Source organism: Trichoderma breve, chromosome 5 (assembly GCF_028502605.1).
Source record: "Trichoderma breve strain T069 chromosome 5, whole genome shotgun sequence".
NCBI classification, from domain to species: Eukaryota; Fungi; Ascomycota; class Sordariomycetes; order Hypocreales; family Hypocreaceae; genus Trichoderma; species Trichoderma breve.
This window is the reverse complement of record NC_079236.1, coordinates 2,487,804-2,504,434: the sequence shown is the minus strand read 5'-3', so window position 1 is coordinate 2,504,434 and position 16,631 is coordinate 2,487,804. Positions and strand designations below refer to the sequence as shown.

At 50.1% G+C, this 16,631-nt stretch overlaps 2 protein-coding genes across 2 annotated transcripts; one reads left to right on the top strand and one right to left on the bottom strand.

Annotated features, from left to right (window-relative positions):
• Positions 1–35: 35 nt before the first annotated feature.
• On the top strand, positions 36–1,182 carry T069G_08419 (methyltransferase domain-containing protein; the record flags this gene model as incomplete). The annotated part of the gene is made up of 2 exons (XM_056175629.1): positions 36–293; positions 358–1,182. The coding sequence occupies 2 exons, from the start codon at positions 36–38 to the stop codon at positions 1,180–1,182; spliced, it is 1,083 nt and encodes a 360-aa protein (XP_056026578.1).
• A 218-nt stretch (positions 1,183–1,400) lies between these two features.
• On the bottom strand, positions 1,401–2,102 carry T069G_08418 (ARP2/3 complex 16 kDa subunit (p16-Arc) domain-containing protein; the record flags this gene model as incomplete). The annotated part of the gene is made up of 2 exons (XM_056175628.1): positions 1,401–1,626; positions 1,720–2,102. 2 exons carry the CDS (start codon positions 2,100–2,102, stop codon positions 1,401–1,403), a joined length of 609 nt encoding a protein of 202 aa, XP_056026577.1.
• Positions 2,103–16,631: the final 14,529 nt, after the last annotated feature.

Here is a 16,631-nt window from a genome sequence, read left to right as displayed (position 1 = left end):
CTCCAGTCCAGACTTGCTCTGCAAATGAGCATGTCATGTCCACGTGTCGCTCATCCTCATTCATGAGCTGGGGCAAAAGCAGCCTCGCCAGGCTTGCCCCTCTCAACAGCACCCAGTTCGCAGCTGCCCCTCGCCGATTCTATGCGGTCGCTTCCGGATCAACTCGATTCCAAGTCTTTGATCGGAGGGTCAAATGGCTTCAGAAGGAGCGCTCAGCTTCCAATGAGGAAGAGAGTCGTCAGGCAGACTATCTAAAGGACGAAGTAGCTATACGGCTCACAGAGAGACTTCTTGTCAGTCCAAATCTGCTTCGCCATGCTCAACCCAGAGCCAAACGCAAAAGCTTACTCTCGACAGGATATCAAACGGCACTTCCCCAAGGTTCTCGACCTCGGCGCCAATTCCTGCAATGTCGCAAAAGCATTGACGCGCGAGAATCCCGACCCTGATCCCAACACGCCACTGTCACCGTCGCTGTCGGACCGCATCGGCGAGCTCGTCGCAACCGATTCCTCCGAGGCCAGGCTCTACCGAGATGCCAGCCACGATTTCAACAAGAAGATTGCCATTACCCGCCAAGTCGTCGACGATGAAGAGACTGTATCGTTTGAGCCAGAGTCGTTTGATCTTGTGTTGAGCTCCCTGAGCTTGCACTGGATCAACGATCTCCCCGGAGTGCTGTCCCAGATCAACAACATCCTCAAGCCGGACTGCCCATTCATCGGCGCAATGCTTGGAGGCGATACGCTGTTTGAGCTTCGGACGTCACTACAGCTGGCGGAGCAGGAACGGAGAGGCGGCATGTCTCCCCACGTCTCGCCGCTGGCTGACGTGCGTGATGTCGGCGGCCTGCTGCAGAAGGCAGGCTTCAAGATGCTGACTGTAGACGTTGACGACATCATTGTCGACTACCCCGATACATTTGCCCTTATGCAGGATCTTCAGGCTATGGGCGAGAGCAACGCCATTTTAAACCGCGAGATGGGACCTATCCGGAGAGATGTTCTGCTTGCCAACGATGCCATATATCGGGCCCTGCATGGTAACCCCGACGGATCAATTCCTGCCACCTTTAGAATTATATACATGATTGGTTGGCGTGAAGGTGAGAACCAGCCGAAGCCGCTGGCTAGAGGAAGTGGAGAGACGAATCTAAAAGACATTCTGGAAAAGAAGGAGTAGTATATATACCACATGTATGAATAATGGAGGATTTCAAACTTTTTTTTTAAATAAGTCAATATGTCAACCGAACGTATGGATGGCGCCATGCTACCATTCAGTAACCATTGTTCCATTGGAAAAATAAAGCAAACACCTTGGGCTCCTTCAGCACCCCCTCTATACATGATTTCGCAGTAGGCTTAACCCTTTGTCCGTTTATATACTCAACAGCGCCATTATACTCTCCGCCAGTCCGTCATCGTCCGGCCAATGCATCCCAGCCCAGCAACCTCAACCAGCTTCTCGTGCCAACTCAGCAGGACGCTCATGGCGGCCGAAGCGGGCTCGTTGGACGCGCCGGGCCGTGAGCCGATCTGGGTGAAGCCGGTGGATTGCGGTGTCATCTTGGCGGGAGACTTGAGCCCGGCGGCTGCGGGAGCACCGCTGGCCATTCCCTTGTAGCTATGGGCATCCTCCGTCAGCTTTCCGTCTTGCTTCTTCTTCCCTCGCTATTTCTCTCTTAGGGAGGAGGGAATGTGATTCGTTGTGACTTACATGTACTTCATCAGCACGTCGAGGAGCTCGCTTCCGCCAGGGGCCGCGTAGATGCCCTTGAGCAGCGGCGTCATGTCGCTCGCCTTGATGGACTGCAGCACCTCGATGATGGTCTGCAGATGCGCCTCCTTTGCACCATCCGTCCCGTTGTACACCGGCGTCTCCAGGCATCCCCTCAGCGCCCCCTCAGCGTCTCCCCCCCTCAGCAGCTGCCGCACCTGCGTCGACAGCGTGCGCACATCGGCCTCGGAAACCTCGGGCTGCGGCGGGTGCAGCGTCGACGTGTCGAAGTTGACGCTCGAGTCCTCGGTCAGGATGTCGATGTTGACGGTGCGCCAGGCGTCTGTGAGGGACGCGGCGGTGTGTTGCTGGATGATTGACATGGTGAGTCGAGTCTCGGGAGGCTATGCGCTGTCTTTGTTGTTTTGGTTTCGGGTTCCCCCTTTTTGCTGCTTTTTCGGAGAGGTGGCGGGAGGGAGGAAGGTGTTCGATTGGGCGATAGATCGAGAGAGAGAGGCTGTAGCTTTGGAGGTGGATTTGGGGAAGCTCGTCTGGTTGGTGATGATGCTGCGTCACGGGTGGAGGGGCTGTGGGGGAGGAGGAAAGCTGGCCGTCCGTTAGTGGAGTACTCCTGGCTGCTGGGTGCTGGTGCTGTGTAACCTGTACCTGATTAACAGTGCAGTCTCACTTGGTAGAGAGAAGATAAATGGTGGTGGTGGAAATGGGCTTATACGATTCATTGCTGATTTGGATGCCATTTTTATGGTAATCAATATAATAAATTCAATTTGAAATGCTAACCTTAAGAGTATGGTAGTTCTTAATCTGCTTCTTCTCCCCCTTCTATCAAGGTCTAATGTCCGTAAGAGGCTGTTATAGACACATGTCACCACGCTCTTGAATTACCATCTAAACGATAGTCACAAACAAGTTGCAGATACATAGTTGGAGCAATAAGATTAAATTAAACAATTACTACAGTCTAGGTAGAATGCCTCCCGCAGTGCCCTATGTCAATTACCATCAAGCTTTGGTAGATTCCCTTGCCCAATACTACCCTGCAGACGAAGCTCATTTCTCTGATATTGCTCCAACACGCACCTGCAGAATCTTACTATCTCATATTGAGTATTCATTTGTAATAGTATCACGAGCCTACATGCCTACATGACAAGTATATTCCAGCCATCCATTCGCGAAGACTCACAACGGTAAGCATTGCCGGTCGAATCATCGGTCTGAGACCCATCGCTCTTTTCGAGTAAGTTTGCGTAAAAGTCCATCAGCTCGTCATCAATCTCTGAGAGATCATCTATGTTCGTTATATCTATATCTTCGTTATTATTATCTTATTCAGAGCCGCCGTCTTCTTTAATATTTACTTCTCTGTCATCGTAGTAGTCAGCGTCGGAACCCTCCGCATCTTCAGTATCAGGGTGCTCCCATTCTATCAATTGGATATTCTCGATCCCGTCCTGACTTAAAACACGATGGTGACTGTTAAAGAACGATAGTTCCCGTAAAGGAGGCCCAGTGTAGTGGGTATATACGTGAACATCTCCATCTTCAGGGGGCCAGTGGAGGAAGAAGGTGGGAATAGTTCCGTTGAGGATACGCAAAACTGTCGCTTCAAAAAAAAAAAAAAGTGTCGTCCTAAGTAATATAAGGCGTCGTAAGTTGGCTATGTTGCCAGAAGCTGACGTCTTTCATGGAGTCCTCCCACGCAGCGCGATTGTATTCTGACAGGAAGCTCGAAAATATTGCGATGCATCGTCCCAAGAGATATGAGGCGTCGTAAGTCGGTCACGGTGCAGGTGCGTCTTCTCCAGAAGCTCCATTTCTAGCGATATCCAGCGATTCCAGACCTTCATGTGTGTAGCCTTTAATTGGCTGCTTTGTCGGCTCTTTTGATGATTTCTTGATCCCTTTTGCCCAGCTTGGAGTTCTTGGTGCCCTTCAGCTGGTTCAGCTTGTGCTTTTGCCTCGCCTAGCTTCGGTATTTTCCTTCTTTGGAGCTTCGGTGTGCAATCTTGTTGATTGTGGATTTGGTTGTTCGTTCAGCCATCTTGTTGTTGCGGTCGGGTTGCGGCTATTGCGGTGCGTTGTCTCGTCGGGTGGTCTTTTGGTCTTGAAAGCGTTGCGTGCGCAATCCATTTTCAAGCAGGATTATCGCTGCCTTTTGTAACCTGACGGAACGATCCTTTCTGGTCTGGTTGAGTCATTGAACTAGAAGTTGCGGGCTTGAAGCCAGTTGCGTTGTGCTTGGACCATGTTGTTCGGGCAGGACTGTCTAGAATACCAAGTGCTGGAGGACAACGGCTCCTTAACGTCGAGGTCTCTCCCAGTCTAAAGTCAGAGCTGCCAAGACGTGAGATTCTGATCTTCTTCTGAACAGGTTTAAGGAGCTCAACTCATGTTCGGCTACTCCTTGATGGTTTAAACGTAATAGCGATGAAAATAATTCTAGACTGTAAAGAGACGAATCTGTTCCTCGTGAGACGTCTCAAGTGAGCCTACCTGACCCCAGGAGGCCCCAGACGGAAAGAAAACGGATCACCAACATCACAAACCTCCGTTTAAATTGACATACAAGACAATTTTCTAAAGCAACTCAGCTCATTCCCTCTAAAAGATACGTAGTGTTGATATATATTATGAAGCTCAGCAGAGGAATCGCTAACCATGAGATTTCCACCAACGCATCGCCATACGAACACATCTATGTAGACGAGACTCCTAGTTTTTGAGATGCTAAATCACGACACCAGCTCCTTTTCGAAATAACCACACAGCTCAAAACCAAAGACTCACCACTCTTTGCTCAAGCCACCATCATGTCTCTCCAGCCCATATGCGTTATGAGCCAGACAGATTTCTTCAATGTAAATCCGAAAAGCATACGGATATACACCATCTCGCACAAAGACGTATCCGTATCCGCATCCTCAAACCATGTACTCGTAGTCTACTTTGTCCCCTACGAAACACGGAGTAATAATACGTAACACTTCCCAAGCAAGGGCTCAAATATCCGCATGGTATCCAAATATCGCCAAAACCTGCCCGCTTCAACATGTGGCGCCTCTCCTTCGTCGAACGAAAGCCGCCCATTATCCCCCTAGCCATCACCCCATATTGGCATTCTCAGCAGCCACAAAACATGTCCTCACCGGAGGGAATTGTCTCGGAGCTGCGCTGCTCAATCTCAGCGGCAGCCCCGAAGTCACACGATGACATGACCTTTCCATGTGACGTGGCGTGCTGCAAGGACCGCGACTTTTCGTCCGCACGTTGGGGAACAAGGCTGACCCTGCTCGCGTATCCACGATCCTGGGGATTGATTACAAGGCTCTGCCTGTATTTGAGCATGCTGACTTGCTGTATCTGCGCCTTTACTGCATTGCGGAGCAGAAACAAGGCTCAACAGTAGTAGCAGTAATAAGTTGCATTTCCACATGGAGTCAACGTGAATCAGTCACACGCACGCATCCTTGAATGTCCCCATTGCATTAAACTGCTTCACACAAGTGCTCCAGGGACACGTCCTCGAATGCCGAGATTGACTCCCATATCTTCTGTATATGCGCCCCAACACCTGACCAAAGTAAAATCAGCATCTAATATGCCAGCGGCTTCTTCCTGCCTAGCGCCATAGATATCGATCGTGACAGGTGACCAAAGGGGCTTCCAGAAGGAAAAAGATTGTTTCGTCCCGTTTTGACTCCATATTCATAATGCCCTTTAAGCGAGCTGGCCTCATTCAAGCCCCTGCTAGCACGGCGAGGTTATGTTATGGCCGACAGTTATCAGCGAGCTCCGCCGTGCGCTGGTGGCCTCCGACCGACGCCCAGGCGGCTGGGTCCCCGAGAAATGCCCTTCGTTTCTTCTTCTTCGTTCCATCAAACGCTAAAGACTCGTTGCCCAGGAGAAATTCCGAGGCGGAAATGCTCCCCGGCGCCATGACCCTAGCGGAATCGTGGATCCTCTCTCCAGGCAAACGTGCTCAACAGACAACAGAGCCTTGTCTAGATCCAGCTCGCTGGACAGTACTATATGGAGCAGAATCAATAGGAGAAATTGCTTGTATATTGCAATGGCACCAGAGTAGTTTTCTTGTCTGTCGACATCACCCAATGTTCAGGTATTTGTGTAAATTGTACGTCAAACATTGAATAAGACTGCAAAGCTAAGCCGAATCAGTGGCGTTAAGAAGCCCGTGCCCTGAAGAAACATTAAAGACATGGATCTTGAAGAAGGGGGGAGGAGAAACGTGCTACAGTACGGCGCGGTTGCTTACTGTCACTGCTAATCCCCGAATGAGTGTAGCTGCCTTGGAACTCGCTTTGTTGGTTTTGAAACAACCACATTGGCAGGCCGGCTCTTGTTGCCGCCCCCTTGATGGGCATTGTCCGTAAAGAGCTGATGCATGCTCGTAGTCGGGGTACGCATGAATCGCAACCCACAACGGTGCAGATGCAGATGGGGAGGGAAACAAGGTTCAGACAAAAGTAAACGCTGGCATTTCTCCGGCTCCATCTATCAGCTCAAGATGCGGCGAGGCGAACACGGCGATACCGTCGGGTATGCAGCTGGCGCATTGCCGTGCTCCGTAATCCTGCTCCGTGCTGTATGGCGACAACAATAACGAAGCTGGTCTTCATGAGGCTGACTCGCGATGAATCGCAGAGCCGTGAACGCGAGTCTGAATGACAGGTCGTCAGTCCACCAGTTGGACGCTGGATGTGCTTGTCCGAGTACGACTCGTTAAAATTGGCGGCAAATTTGCTCCAACCGCTAGCAGCACTCATGAGCTACTGCTAATTGTTTCATTTGATGGGCGGCTGGGCAAAACCACTATTCCCAAAAACTGGTAACCAACCACAGGCCTTGCTTATTGCCTCTCATCTCACCAGCGGAAGGGCTTCCGGAACAAGGGTCAATGACCAAGCCATACCACTTGTGCCAGTATGCACTAGCAACGCTATTCGTTACGAATGCTCCTTCATAGTCGTAGGTTGCATTCGGACGGGAGCTGAATCGCAAGCCGATGATGCTACTCTATTATCGCCTTACGAGTATTGCTATAAGCCGGGGTTAGATTTTGCCAAAGGCGACTGACAGGGTGCAACAGAGCTTCCGCTGAAGATTCTGCCAGGCGTAGCTATTTCCAAATCCACATGGCTGATCACAAGCAGTGGAGCATACCGGGGTCTCTCTCAACGTTGAACGCTGCCTGGATGCAGAATGCTCCGTGCATGTACCGCTCCATAGCATCCAGTATGGCGCAAATCATGAAAGTACAAGCTCCTGTGCGTTGGCATGAACGTGGTACGTGAGCATGTGTGCGTCTGGGCTCTCTGCCGCGGCCATGGAAGCTTTGCTGGAAGCTCAAAGACTTGACTGCGCCAGGTGTCCCGTTGCACGAGTAGGCGAGACCAGGATCAATCGTTGGGATTCCTTCAAGGGAATCAGCCCGGCGTATGGAAGATTGCCTAAAATGACCAAACCCAAAGTTCCTGTCAGGGTCTGTTGTCCCATCTGGGAAGCATTTGTGGGAGTGACACCCCAAGCTGTACGAGTACATTGTAGCCCATACTGTGTCTTGTTAGAGGCCCGTTTATAGTATCGCCATGCGCGTGAATGTTTCGCTCGCAATGGCGCACGAAGCACATGCATGCCTGTGCCGCGGCTATAGAAGAAGGCACGGCACACGATGGATGGCACACGATGGATGCCGCTCGGCCGGTGTACAGATTTGCCGTTTTCTGCCAAAGAAAGAAATTTTCTGTTTCAGAATCATACTGCTGCCTTCTCATTGCTCATCTGAATCGTAGACTGCCCCCTTCCCCGGCGGCACTAACCCATGGCAATAACGGATGTCTTCCGGCCTGTGAAATGTGCTCCGCTACGTGTCAAGAGTAGAGCCGTGCCGGGGTTGTTCTGTCCTCCGTACGGACGGCACGAAGGCGACAGTTGGCCGAAGTTTGAGTGGAACGGACCGATCGTCGATGTGCGTACTTTGTACGTATCCCCCTGCCCTGTCGACGAGAGCAAGAGAGCCAAGGGCACCCCTGTGCTTCACCAAAGAGCCTCACACAACGGGTCAAGCGAAATTCGCACTGTCACTGGGTCCCCTTTGTTTCGAGAATGAACGGAGACTGTGGGGAATACCAATTTCGGAAAGGCGCATTCGCATTCTAGAAAGCTTCCACGGCACAACAGGACGCATAACGTCAGGGGGGAGACCCGGTTTCCGTTGCAGAGTTCTACCAAGGCCAGCCTTGCCGTTTGTCCTCTGCCTGGTACCCGAGAGGCACGCTTGATGCTCCTTAACGAAGGAGAACCTTGAAAAGAAACGCATTTGTGACCCTTGGCATTCCAAACGCATGTTGCATCTGGTACAAGCGGTACTTGTCCGAGTACTCCATGTCTGTACTGGTCCTGAGAATCAGTCATCCTCTTGAGTGCGAATCTTGTGTAACCGCAGCGGGTCTGAAGCACAAGGGATCCGGGGCCGTCGCAAAAGCGTAACTATTGTTGCAAGATAGCTCATAAAGCATTAAGCCGGCCGGCATGACAAACGCGGATGCCTGAATAAGTCTGCAGTTTGCATGTTTGTCTGGCCCACAAGGCTCTCTGCTTTGCTCGAGGCCCTCGGGAATTGTATGGAATCGCTCCGGGGCCCAATATTCCGGATGAGCAGTCTAGATCGGCCCACCGCCATACCTTTGTCAGTAAAACGAATACATCGTGAGAGACAGATTCGATGCTCCGCCTAAACTTGGTGTTACTGCTTGCTCCGTGTCGCTATACAAAGAAATCAGTAAGTAATTGTCAGCTGGATGCGACAAACTTGGTAGCAAGTGTTCGATTCCGTTACATTCAACTAGCAACATCCAGATCCTTGGGACAATTTACTACAGGAGCGGGCCGAGTAGAATCTCCGAGGCTACCACTAGATAGGCGATGGACGGTCATATCCGCCCTGACGTTGCACAGTATGGAGTCGTGATGGCGGGCTATGGCTGGAGACAAACAAATGCTGCGGTGGTGCACCGCTGGCACATGCATCTGGCCATGCTTTCAAGCCACTCGAGTTGCCATGCTGATTGATATCGTGGCTGGGGGTAGTACAGGCTCCTGTGGCCAGCTGTACGAGTATTGCATCAGCACCCTGGGCCTTGGACTCACCTTGCCTCGAAAATGATGCCACACTCACATCATGACTGACATCCAAGAGACCCATAGTGAACGTCGGCGAAACATACATTTCTTTCTTTTTTTGCCTTGTCCGACGGGCAAATGCTTGTCAATGATCCGATGGACTGGGCCTCCTATGTGATATCCCTTTTTTTTTATCTCCTTATTGTCTCCGTAGATGCATGCAGGATACATGTATTCGGAGAAAGCCGACCTGGTATATGCATACTACTGACAAGCAGCCAGCCCGTCCCCTTATTGCCGGCATAGGGGTCCTCGGAACGATCTCTGCGTGAACCGAAGCCGGTAACCTGATTGATGACAAGCATGCACTGTACCGCGGTGAAAGGAAAGGCTGGCCACCCTGGGAAATGTTGTGCGGACTCCTCCGTGGCATGGGCTTGGATGCATTGCTGATGTTTGGCGGTGAAGCATAATTTTTGCAGAATGGCGAGATGCTGTGTCTGGGGTTTTTTTTTTTTTTTTTTTTTTTTTTTTTTTTTTTTTCACATGGGCTGGCAGAAATAGGCGGTGCACAATTGAAGGAAGGGGCGTTGGTAGTGTAACCTGCCCACGATGTTTCCATGAGATCAACTACAGGGTACGGGTCTATATTGGGAAACGATGTTGAAGAATCGTAGCAAGATCGAGACATGCAGAGCAAGAAGTGGCTGCTTTTAGTTGTGCAACAGCTCACTTGTCAACGTCCTGTGTCATTTAGAGGCGCAGAAGCTGAGCATCAAGCTTCCAGCCGAGGTCTGTACAATAACAGCACATGAAGATATAAAAAAAGATGCATGTTAGACTACAAGACATTGGGAATGTCACCTGAATGCACTGCGCTGCATGTAACACGGCACATGTTCCGTACAAGCTGCACATCGGTATTCCTCTCAATTGCTACCACAATATAGTGGCGGGAATACGGGACGCTCCGAGCGAGTCAGGAGCCGAGAATCCTCCCCCAAACGGGGCAGCAAATCCCTCTCCAAGGGAGCTGAGAAAATAGCACTAAATGCACGAGGTATCGTGCTCTTGTCAGTTGCGGCTTAATGTGGCGCCGTGCTTCCATTCTTTTGGTGCAAACACGGCGCCGCGGCTCAGGAACGGGTGCCCGAAGGAAGACGGCGTGGATGCTTAGCCCGGAGCTTGGAGGAGGCGTGTAGATGAAGACGCCACCCACTAAAGCCAGGCACATGTGAAACTTAGTACGGTTGTCTTTGAATTTATTCCTTTTATCCTTTTCTTTTTATTTTATTTTATCATTTCTCGATACATTGATTTCAGGTATTAGACATTTGGGTGCCGTGAGTCGCTTCCCGCTCTCTCCCGCCTCTCATCTAGGCCTCTGGAAATTGGCCCGGAACCGCTCCCGCGGGACACGGGTCGAGACATGGCGGCAAAAACCCAGAAAAAGGAAAAAATATACATAAAACAAGATTGACGGTTGCAATGACTCGGGATCGGCGGGAGAAACGGTGTCACGACAAACAGGTAGGTAAATGACAACAACAAAAACAACAACGGCAGTACGTACATAAGCTGTCGGCCTACCAGTATAAGCCGGACCATGTTCCTTGCAATTCGCCACCTTGCCGCCTCCATTGGGTCAAAAAACAAAAATGTCTTGCCATGCCTGTACCAATGCACAGGTCCGAGTACGCGGGCTACTTAGCCGACTCAGACTTTCCGCAGTACAGTAGCAAAAGCCTAAGAATAGGAGCAAACGGAGAACTCTCTGACCGAGAAAGGTCGGCCTCGCCTTTACCTTTGCATTGACATCAATGCTGGCTCTGAAAGGGCCGCTGCTTGCTGTTGTGCTCCCCGGGAAGCTGGCCCGCTACGGCTTCTAGAAGATTTCTGCTGCAGCGGGACAAGAGAAGAAGCTACCGTTTCGGGTAGATGCGCTACTCCGAGTATCACCTAGCCTGCGAAATGGAATGGATTTCATTAGAAACCACAAGCCCCCGTAACCCAGCCAAAGGTCCAAAGCAATGATAAATTAGTTCCGTAACGGTACTAGCAGCGAGGTAAACATGCAAGGCGGGAAGAAGAAGGGAACTTAAAGTAGCGCCCTGGGCCATTTAATTGGGGTGTACCTCTTTAACCCAGAGGCTGGATTTGGGAGCCGTACGGATATAGTCCGCCGTGTACTGTGCTGCCGTCTCCCCGGGTCTTCCTTCATCATCCTAAGCCAGGCCTCCCCCCTCGTCACCCACCTCGCCATCCTCTGACAAGCATCAAAGGCGAAGCGGCCGGAAAAAAAAGAAAGAAAAAAAAAACCTGATAAAAAGTGCCGCTATCCCTTTTCGCTCCCTGGGGCTTGTCTCACCGGCCTAGAGCTCCGGGGAGCTGATGCCGGCGCGACGGAAGGGCTCTGGAACAAGCAAAAAAAAGTGCGGCAGGCCGTGGAGCACAGAAGGACCCTGCATAAGTACCCGCAGCGGAGGTACATGTACCGGCCCATGCAAGCTGCAGGTACAAGTACCGTCGTCGCCGGGCACGGTACCTTACCTTGATACTCCACTAATGAGGCTCTCCAGGGCGCTGCAAAGTGCGGCGGCCTGCCAGATTTTCGCAGGAGGGCTCAAACCAGGTACGCGGCGCCAGAATGCCTGCCTGCCTGCGCTGGCGAGGATGATGGATCGAGGGTCTTGAGATGAAATGGCCACATACCTCGACACGCCACCGCGGCAGCCGGTACGAGTACGCGAAGGCATAGAAGGTTAGAGAAACTGGGACTTGTGTTATTAGTGCAGAGCAGAGCAGACCAGCACGAGTAGAGTCCTTGTACGCCTGATGTCTGTTCTGTATTACTGCAGTAGTGCACGAGTAATGATGCTAGAGGCACATGTCTGACGGCATAATCGCGCCGCCTTCTCTGGCTGCATCATCATCATCATCATCATCGTCATGGCACACTCACACTTTCCATTAATAGAGCCCCGTTACTAATCGAAGACACAGTATGTATGCATGCACGCATGTATGTAAGGTGTCTAGAGTAGCTGAGGTATGCACATAGCACTGCTAGTCCTTTAGTTCCCCCTCGATACGAACCTGAAGCCATCTGCAGCGTTATTAGAGTTCGCGCCGGCCAGCAGCCAGCCCAGCGTTTTGGGTCCGGCTGGCATGGGCGCCACTTGGAGCTCGCTAATTGATTGCCCAGGTGATGCTACAGCGCTGTTACAACTCCAAGTTCTGCTACAAGCACCGGTTCCAGGGCTTTAATGCCTGCCTGGAGCGCTACGAGCATGTTTGAGTATTGTACAGTATGGGCGGCCGCAGTACCGCCGTGGATGTCTGGGCTGGTCAAGTACTTGGCAGTGTGTACTAATGTACCGTAAATCTTGGACCAGGAAATCCATGCTGGTCGCCTCTTCGCTCTTACAGTACTCGTACGCAGCTAAACTGTCTTCCATGTCTTGTCCTGGCCCCACCGCACCGCCGACATGGTTTGACAGGGGTTCGGCCGGCTCCACTGTTCCAGGAACGAGATGGATCATGGGTTTGCATTTGATTTCCTCGAGTGACAGCTGGAGCTGCCTGCCGCGGATGCAAGGTACGTACCTGCTGTAGTGTACCGCACATGCTTGGGTGTAACTGTACCAAGAGAAGGTACCCGCACCCATGTCATGTACAGCAGTATTGTGTTTTGTACTCTCCCTCCTTTTTTTTTCTCGTCCCCGGACCGGGCCTATTCTTTCTATGGATGCTTTGGAACAGCGTCTTTGCTTGGGATGCCGCTGCGAGTCAAGGTACCGGACCCTTTTGTGTTGTTTCCCTGTTCAAGGTTTTGTTTGCATCAAATGAAAAGGAAGAAGAAAAAAAAACAAGAGAGAACCTGTCTCTGTCGCAACTCAATACAAAAAGCTCCTGCTTTCTCCCTCCCTTCCCCCGATCTTCTTCCACTCCTTTCAATCCAACCACTCCTCATTCCTTGACTCGCAAAGCTCCCTCGCCGACTTACAAAAAGAAGCGTCAATCCTTTCGCCTTCTCCAACCCTTCGTCTCATCTCATCTCACTTACTTTTTGCTTTTTGTTACTGGTTCTTGTTAGCCTTGAGCCTCTCTCTCTAGACTCTTCCCAACCCACATCCAATCCCATCCTCCGGCCCCACCACAGCTCACGCTCACGCTCACTTTTTCGTGGACCGAATACGGCACCCCATATCCACACAGTTTTTCGCACCAGTGTCAGGTACCCGTGTCTTTCTTAGCGGCGTATCCGATTTCCTTCGACTCTTGCGCTTGCTTCCGTTTAATTACGAGCTGCCGTCGTCAACAAGGGCCCCTATTCCGGCACGCTTCCAAAGAAGCTTTTAATTCCTCTCGTTTCCCGCTGTGTTTTTTCTGATCTGATCTGAATCGACCATCATCTTTTCTTTCCTTTGCCTTGTTCCACTCCTTCCTTTGCGCCGGCGTCCAAGAAAAACCAGTCCACTCCTTTGGCACTTAATCGAAAAATCCATCACTACTACCACTACTTAATCTAATAAGCCGTTTGGCACCTTCACGCTCTCTCACGCTCACGCTCATACTCAACGCTCGTCAACCATCTTTCTGACGACCAACTCAACGCTACATATTACTACATCTTTTTAATGTAAGATTCACACACTTGGCAATGTCTTCTTGCCTCTTTTCCCACCCATCTCCATATCCATCTCCATACTAACAAACATCTTCTTACACAGACATCAACCTCACGCTCCACCATCCAAAATGATTGCCGCCAGCACCGAGATTTGCAACTTCGGCCGTGGTGCCTATGATACCACTGGCCTCCCCAAGCCTCCTCCTCCTCAGCCTCAGTAAATGGGGAATGCGACCTACCGGGATTCGACAATGTCTTCCAGCAACAAACGCATTTACGTCCTTTTTTTCCACTTCTTACTATTCACGCCCGAGGCTCTGTCGCAAGCGATGGAGCCTCACATAATCTTTTCATAATACTCTTAATTCGTACCCTCGTGGATTTACAATACGGGATTCTCAAAAGACATTCGCCGTCGACCAACGAAAGAACGCTTCGCAACGATTGAACAAGGCTTTTCACACTCAAAATGTTCTCAGACCACCGGCGTGATCTGGGATTTGTTTTTCACACGGGATTTTTTTCGCACCAAAAAGAATGGCGTTCTACTTAGACGGACAGTTTCTGGGGATTCACTTGCCCATTTTTCCTTCTTCAGCGCAGAGCTTACCCTTGGCAAGGGCGAACATCTTGGAATGCGCGCCACGATCCTGGTTGTCTCGAATCTCATTCCCGCGATCGAGATGTCAATGTACAACGCCAAATTTTACATAATCAACTTCCAAGGGATATACTACAACGCTGGGGAACCAGAAAAACAAAAAAGGATGGGATTTTTTTTTTTTCGGCTTCAAAACGGGATTTGTTTTGTTTTTGCATATAGACTTGGCTTTCAGGACTCTTAGTCCAGAATTTTTGGGAAGATTTCTTTTTCAGTTTTTCGTTCTTGGTCGCCGGTCCCTTCGCGGGGATCGCACCAAATGCAGGCAACAAGCGAAAGTGTGCGTCAAACACCAACAGCTCTTGTTGGGGAGAGACACTTTAGCTTTCTTTCCTTCTTTTTTCAAAAAATGTACAATGAGTTTTTGGGGGCACAGAAAAATCTTTGAGGGGCTTTGGCCGTGTTGGCTACGCACTGGTCCGAGCTGAAGATGCTACGGAGGATACCCCTTTTGACAACTCTCTAGATAGAAACATTATAGAATAGACTTGCTTCACAGCAAATATGTCATAACTTTTACAATTACTCTTACTCTCTTCATCTGTGCTTTTCTGTTTCGACAAGTAGTATTCTTTCACATGCTTATCCATCTTTTTGTTGTTCGTCTCTATCCCTACATCTGCAAAATCACCTGCCGCGTCTTAGTATTAGACTAGACCAGGCCCACGGCGCGAAAAAAGAAAAAAATTGTGATGAGGGAGGCTAGAGAAGTCGAGATTCACGGCAACAAGGGAAAGCCAAGCGAGAAACAGACAGACGGTCACAGACAACGAATGGGCGTCTAACTGCTACAAAAATGTGATACACACTAGGAGAGGCCAAGGGGGAAGGAGGACCCGCGCGGCTGGGCTGCCTCTTGGTCATGTTTTTTTGTTTATCGCTTACTTTTCTTTCTTTTTTTGTGATTGTCTATTGGGGAGCTATGAGATGAATACGAATGCAGGGAAAGGATGGCGATGTGTTGTGTGCTATTGGATGGTTGGGCCTTTTCCTCTCCATCTGGTTATCTGGTTGGACAATACTGCCTCTAACTTGATGCCTAGCGTAGAGGTAGTCTTGTCATTAGTTTTCTCGTTTTCCTTTTTTCTTCGTCTTCCTCCCAACGAAAAGAAAATTTCGCCAGCTTTTTGGGTTTGCTTTTTGGGTTTGCTTTTTGCAAAAATGCACAGATAATAGGACGGACTAAAGCTCCGGGATGGATCTGGGGAAAAAAGCACGGCTGCAGGACCTACTTTAGCGAGGAGGGAAGAGGAAGCTAAAGCAGGAGATAAAATGCACGATGCACGATAGATTGGGCTTGTGCGTGTGGGGCGCATATGTAGGTCTGATCTTTGGTGCATGCAGGAGATGATCGTGTTTTCTTGTTTGATGTTTTTTCCCGTGTTTCGGGTGTTGCTTTTTGGGCAATGAGGCGCTCTTTTTTAGACGCTGGGGGCATATGCTGCCCCTGTTTGTGATGCATCGTGAACATACAATGTACAGGAGAGCATCCTCACATCGCCAATAGGTATTTGTTGGTGAGAATAATTGCCCGTTTGATGTTGGTCAATGCCGGCAAAAGCTGTAATTTACCGATGCTGTGGATTATAAGCGTTGAATATGAAGCACAGGCATCATGATCATTGTAGTAAACGCATTGACTTTTGGCTACCATGCCTCCATACCTACGTGAATAGGTAAATGAATGGACGGGACAAATGCAAAATCTACAAGGCAATATCAAGAGTCTGCTAATACCAAGCACATCCAAGCAAGTACCTTTGCGTATAAATTTGACGAAAAGTTTCTCTCGAGCTTACCTTGTGCTACCCGCATCGGCACACCAGAAGCGTACCGCATCTCTTTCGTCATTGGACCGTTGGACAGGGAGTGGCCAAAAGACGGAAGGTGAGACATGATGGCTCAGATTGTGACAAAACTCTGTTCCCGTTTTCTCTCTTTTCCTTTTCCTTTTTTTTTTCTTTTTTCCCTTTTCCTTTTTCCTTTTTTCTTTTTAACGCTTGAACATGTATGTTCCACCTTCGCCAGACGGCTCGGACTGCAGGACCGCATAGCCGCTTCACGCCACTGGCCCGACAATCCTTGTCGCACAATCGAGAAAGAGAGAGAAAAAAAAAGAGGCGAGACGAGACACTTGGTTTGATCCAGCTCGGGCGTATCAGATGGCTTCGCTTATGCATCGGACCTCGCCAACCATTGGAAGGATAAAAAAAGAAAATCACAAATCACGGGCGGCCTCTAATCCTCTTTTTGCCTCTCTATCGAAATCCATGATTCACCAACAGCCTAGACTTGTCCATCTGATTATGTGTTGGGCGCAAAGAGGACAGCAGGAGTACGAGCAGGACAACGTTCGTGTTAGCTACACACACCCCTGGCAGTCCTAAACGGAAGCAGTGTGTCCGTTGACGCTTCTGGTTGGACAGGACACTTGTAGATACGTGACGACGCCTC